Source organism: Triticum urartu, chromosome 2, assembly GCF_003073215.2.
Source record: "Triticum urartu cultivar G1812 chromosome 2, Tu2.1, whole genome shotgun sequence".
Taxonomy (NCBI): Eukaryota; Viridiplantae; Streptophyta; class Magnoliopsida; order Poales; family Poaceae; genus Triticum; species Triticum urartu.
In genome coordinates this window covers 11,613,235-11,619,421 of record NC_053023.1, presented here as the reverse complement: position 1 = coordinate 11,619,421, position 6,187 = coordinate 11,613,235, and the positions used below count along the sequence as shown (strand labels likewise).

Here is a 6,187-nt window from a genome sequence, read left to right as displayed (position 1 = left end):
AAAGGAGGGAGATTTTTTTATCAAAAAACTATTCGTCTCTCAGTCAAATTTACATTCGGTCAACTAGGAGTCGAACCCAGGCTAGGCTCAGGCGAAGTTTGGTGCTGGTTGTGTCCTTCACAGACTCATATTGACTATTATTATACAGCAAACCTCCGACCTAATTTTGTAATTTATACGCCCGCAACTCAACATGGACTCCGCCGTCAAAAAAGGTCAAGCCCTGTTGAAGTGCAGGGATGATGGTTGCTATTTGCTACCGATCCATAGGCTTCTACGGCGAGCGAAGGATCGAGTACCTCACGATTGACGTTGTGCCCCGAAAGATCGAGCCCTGTTGTAGTTAGGCATGGAGCTGCTATTTACATCCGATCCAAAGCGTAGCGGTCGTGGCGGGTGAGGGCAATGGCGGCAGCCACGGTGGCGTCTACTTCTATGAAGGGGTGCGGCAAGGCGTTGACAGTGTTCTTGCCACAGAGGCGCCATCGTTGTCCTTCTCGTTGCCCGTGCCGCAGCGGTAGTGGTTGTTTCGAGCAGTCACAAACGTGCTGGAATACGGGAGGAGGAGGAGGTCGGGGAGAAGAATCACCCCATGGCTAGCGTACAAGTTGTGTTTCGCCGAGCGTAACCACAAATACCATGGCGCATCAGTAGTCACTTCGTCTCTTAGCATGTCTATGGGTTAATGGTGCAGAGATGACCGAACATGGAGCGGATAGCATTTGTCACGTGATGAACTCGACAGATTCTACGTGATCTCAATCTCGGCACGCAGCACAATGACTGCCGGCCGGCCCGTCCACGACGTCTGCGGCGCATCCATGCGTGCAGCCCCATAAACACAGGCAACACACATAGGTATGCTAGCCGTTGCGCGTGTGGCCGCCGTTGAGGATCAACCATCCGCCGAGAACAACATCACCGCGAGCAGCTTGCCTCCGTTGCACAGAGACGAGGATTGGAAAGGGAAAACCATGGAAGAAGCTTTCTCGGTAAGAGACCATGCTTCATCCCGATAGGCGATCGTGAGTAATTCCTACAACTCCAACTACAGTCATCGACAGTTATAGCCTATGTGATCACTCATCCGACGACCGGTGCATTAAGCATCATCCAGGTCTGGTCTATGTACGTACTAAACCGGCCTAACGGCCTAAGTATTTGATTATCAGTCTATTGTTATAGGTAGTGCTTCTCTCTTGAATTTACTGACTTTTGCATAACTGCATGTATATGACAGTTCTGCAGGCTTAGGGTAGCTGATGCTTGCATGGATACATGCATGCATCGGACGGTACTGAAGTACTACCTCCGGCCGGGTTTCCTAGGCTCTCTCTTATTTTGGACTAAAGTTTGACTAACAGATTAAACTAATAAAATATAAACTATATGTTACAAAAATTATACATTCGAAAAGCTCTTTCCAAATACAAATCCAAGTGTACTTTTTTTGTAGCATATATTCTATATTTTATTAATCATATGAATGGTCAAAGTTTGACTCAAAATAGTAGGAGGCCTGATAAACCCGGATGGAGGTAGTACTATCTCTTTCTTTAGCATTTTGTATATGAAGAAACTAGTAGAGTATCATTCTATATAATCCATTATTTTTCGCATATAAGAGAGAAAATTAAATTAATTGGATTTTAAAAATATTAATTATGAAGTTTTTGCACTAATATAAAAATAAATCTAATAAGAAATATATATGTAGACAGGAGTATATGCATGCATGTGTCTATTATGTGCTGCAGATGGATTATTTTATTTTTTTTGCGCTGGAAAGGCAGTTTTTATTGCAATGTCACAGTGTTACAATCAAGAGGCCACAATCCTCGATACAAGGTGGAACTGAGTTCACCCACACAGCCGTGGTTCTCTCGGAGCGGCTATACTTGGCCAAACGATCTGCAACACTATTTTGACTACGATGAATTTTCTGAGGTAAAAACTCCCTAACACACATGAGCTCCTTGATCTCAAGGACTAGCTGACCATATGCTGGATCTGTTGAGGCAGTTACCTGACAAGGAAGACGGAGCTGCAGCCGAGTCGGACAGCACAACCACTGCAGATGGATTATTAATGACGAGGAAATTTCTACCATGCATCTACTAAGCATTATTTCATAAAGTCGGATTCATGGGATGTTGTTGTCCATGGCAACACATGTCTATCGATCTTGGTGAAGATTAAATATGAGACGAGATGTAGCTGTATTTTGCACATACAATTCTAACTATACTTAAATACGCACTATTTTTTCTTCCGTTGCAACGCACGAGCATATTTCTAGTGTTGCATAATCTTGTAACAAAAATGTTAGATCATGGGTTTTTACCTAAAATAAGATTGCAAAACTCCTACCCACCCTCTCTATTGCCTTCTTACATATAGCATCTTCTAGCCGCTCCCAATCCGGAAAAGCCCTTGTTCCTATTCGCCTTGAACAATTGCATGCTTTTATCGTCACCCACCATCCACCTGTTCTGATGTTGTCTTTAAATACTTTGCACCACCTCCCATCCCTCCATATTGTTTAGTCTTCTGCTTAGTTTCCCCTCTTCTGGAGTACTAAGCCTTGTAAGACAGACGAGAAAAAGGTAAGGACTAGTCGCAATTCAAGGTGTGGATATCTTTCAAGGTATAGCAATAGGGTCGTACATAAGGAATTTTCATTTTTGTAATTATTACCTTCCTTTTACATAGTTCTTACTAGTTTATAGAAATTGTAGTGATGAACACATTCCCTAGAAGACACACTTGCATAAGCCAGACCCCAGGGCTGTTAGAAAATGGATTAGCATTATATTATAGTAGTGGCACAAGTCAGCTGCAATCTATGTGGCTGGTTACTTAAAATGCCGAGTAGAGCTTCTGACTAAAAGTTGGGCCAGAACCTATGCAACATCACTCCATGTATAATTAACAACACAAGGTACCTCCTCGGAAAATTAACTACAGTTATTGCTACAAGTTCCTGGAGTGCAACTTGGGCAATCGAGTTTCATATTCCTATTGTATTGCACTATTGTTTACAAAAATTTGATGTCCAGCGCCATTGTATTCCTATTGCGGGTTTTATTTCATGTCAAAGGAGCCTCTCTCGGCAATAAGTCTGCTGACTTTGACTCCCTTGACCAGCCACTTTTATGTACCAAAAATTTTATAGGGATGTCTACAGCTACCGTTACAAACTGACATAGCACCACCTGATTGCAAACCATGGGACCCACACTGAAATTTTGGAGGAAGGTGGCATCACCTGGTTGGAAATGGGTGGGTAGGTGGGTCGGGGGCACATTTATTTAGGGGGAAAGGTGGTGTGGGTGGGGCACCTACATCACAATCTGTATTAGCATTTTTAGATATTTATGTCGATTTATCGGTCATGTGAACTTCTCATATATCCTAGCCACACTTTTAAGCACCTGGCTCGGATGTCCTGATTTCAGATGCATAAAAGTGTGGCTCGGATGCATCTCTCGTGTGTACTAGACATATTAGTTTCCTTGTGTTGTGCATGATCAACAATGCTAATGATAGAATGAAATATTCTTAATTGTATTCACAACATCGACGCATCATTTATCTATCATCCATGACATAATATTTTTTATTTCAATTGATCCCTGTGTTAAGAAAAATGAAAAAAAAGGGAATTGTGTTGATGCTTTCATGGAGTTTTCCCAGATGTACTATATGAATCTATGATCAATACAGATCATAGTTACATCTCTAGTGCATTAGTTAAAACACCTAATGTTTTAGTGTAGACAACATACAATGCCGCCCTAATATCCTCGCCTTTCTTCTGGTATATAAAGTAGGTCACTGCTCCGAGGCCATGGCAGGCGGCTCATCAAATCTCGGCAAGATCCGGTGCACTCGGCGTGCACAAGGCTCCGCGGCAGTGCTGGCAATCGGAACGGCAAACCCAGTGAACCACGTGTCTCAAGAAGAGTTCCCTGACTACTACTTCCGTGTCACCAAGAGCGAGCACCTCACTGACCATAAAGACACATTCAAGACAATATGTAAGCATGCAAACGTATATACTAGCTACGGTGAACGCATAGTCCACGAATGCAACCTTTGATCCCTGGGAAGTTTTTAAGACCTAACGATGCCATGCCTATGTATGATCTAACTTCTGACATGCTTTATTATATTGTCGGTGTTTCGGTCACTAAAATCTGACCAGGTGGTGCGATTGGCACAGAGAATCGTTCCTTTCAATACACGGAGGAACAGCTGAACTCTTACCCTGACTTCCTGCTTCAACACACGTTGCCATCCCTTGAAGTTTGGCCTGATATTGTGGCTAGTGCTGCTCTACAACTTGCCGCATCAGCCGCCAAGAAGGCCATTGCAAAGTGGGGACGTCCGGCCACTGACATCACCCACCTTGTCGTCAGCACCAACTCGGACGCCAGCGCCCCAGGCATCGACGTACACTTGGTTTCACTTCTTGGCCTTCGCCTCAACATCTGCCGTACGATGCTCCAACTGAACGGCTGCTTCGCTGGCAGCTCTGCTTTGCGCTTGGCAAAAGACCTTGCTGAGAACAACCGCGGAGCACGGGTCCTTGTGGTTTGCGTGGAGCTCTCCATTGCTGGTTTCTGTGGCCCCGACGACCACTTAGACACCCTCATTATTCATGCGCTGTTCGGCGATGGGGCTGGAGTGGTCATTGTCGGTGCTGATACCATGCACCCTGTCGAGCAGCCGATGTTTGAGATGGTGTCTGCCTCACAGACCATCATACCGGGCACCCAGCATGTGCTCGGCGTGAAGATGGGGAGCTATGGTGTTGGTGGCAAAGTTTCCACCGAACTGTACAAACTGGTGGCAGACAACATCGAGCCATGCCTTTCGGAGGCATTTGGTCCACTTGACATGGGTGCCCAGTGGAATGACCTCTTCTGGGCAGTTCACCCTGGAGCCCGTGGGATATTGGATGGAATCGACAAGAAACTCCAGTTGGAGCCCACAAAGCTAGCGGCGAGCCGAAGTGTTCTACGAAACTTTGGTAACATGTTTAGCGCTACTATCATCTTCGTGCTGGATGAGCTACGACGGCGAATGGAGGAGGAAGGAGAGCGAGCAGAGTGGGGGGTCATGCTCGGATTCGGTCCAGGATTCACTATCGAGACGATGGTGCTGCACGCTACCGGCGCTCTAAACAAAAACTAGCAACTCATTAATTAAGTGTGCTTGCAACCTTCGTGCCTATTACAATCATTCCCGTTTTTGTACTCTTATAATTGTGCTTAATGTATCTCGTGATGTTTTATGGGATCACTGTACTCCAAAGTTAATCAAATAAAATGTCACTTCATGATGTTATTGCTACTCTTAAACTTAAACTTACCATTCAAGTTTCTACATATAAGTCATACCTAGTTTGACGGTCAAAAATCATTCTTTGACCAAAAGTTAGTTCAATGGTATATAGTTTATCATACACATAATAGTAATCATTAGATGTATTCAAAAACACTTTTATATGATTATGATTTAGTATTTCTACATATTGTATGAGAGATCGGAGATTTATGGTCCAAACATGAATTTGGATCAGGTTTCACTGTCGAGACGATGTTGTTGCACGCTAATCGCGCTCTGAAAAAAAACTAGCAACTCATTAATTAAGTGTGCTGTTTTGCACTGGCGGAGCTATTTGTATTGCTGCAGGGGCCATGCCCCCCCACAGCCTATGGATTTTTTGTGAAGCAAATTTTTTTTGGTTGTACAAATTGAGAGAAATACAGTTTTTGGCCCCTCCAGAAAATTATAATTCATCATTGGCCCCCTCAACCATTACTCGCTAGCTCCGCCACTGCTTGTCTGCCTTGTAACCTTCGTGTGACTACTACAATCATTCCCGTGTTTGTACTCTTAATTGTGCTAGCTTAATGTATCTCGTCATGTTTTATGGGATCACTGCAATCCAAATTAAGTTAAATAAAATGTCCCCACATGTACCTCGGTACTCTTAAACTTAAAGTTACCATTCTAGTTTCTACGTATAAGTCATAGCTACTTTGACTGTCCACATTCATTCTTTGACCAAAAGTTAGTTCAACGGTATAGAGTTTATGATACACAAAATAGTAACCATTAGATTTGTATACAAAAACACTTTTTTATGATTATGATTTAGTAAATATTGTCTAAATAT

The 6,187-nt window shown here is 43.5% G+C and overlaps 1 protein-coding gene across 1 annotated transcript; it reads left to right on the top strand.

Annotated features, from left to right (window-relative positions):
* The first annotated feature begins 3,701 nt into the window (after nt 1-3,701).
* LOC125540662 (bisdemethoxycurcumin synthase-like) lies at nt 3,702-5,347 on the top strand. The gene is made up of 2 exons (XM_048704255.1): nt 3,702-4,040; nt 4,208-5,347. The coding sequence occupies exons 1-2, from the start codon at nt 3,851-3,853 to the stop codon at nt 5,197-5,199; spliced, it is 1,182 nt and encodes a 393-aa protein (XP_048560212.1). The 5' UTR covers nt 3,702-3,850; the 3' UTR covers nt 5,200-5,347.
* Nucleotides 5,348-6,187: the final 840 nt, after the last annotated feature.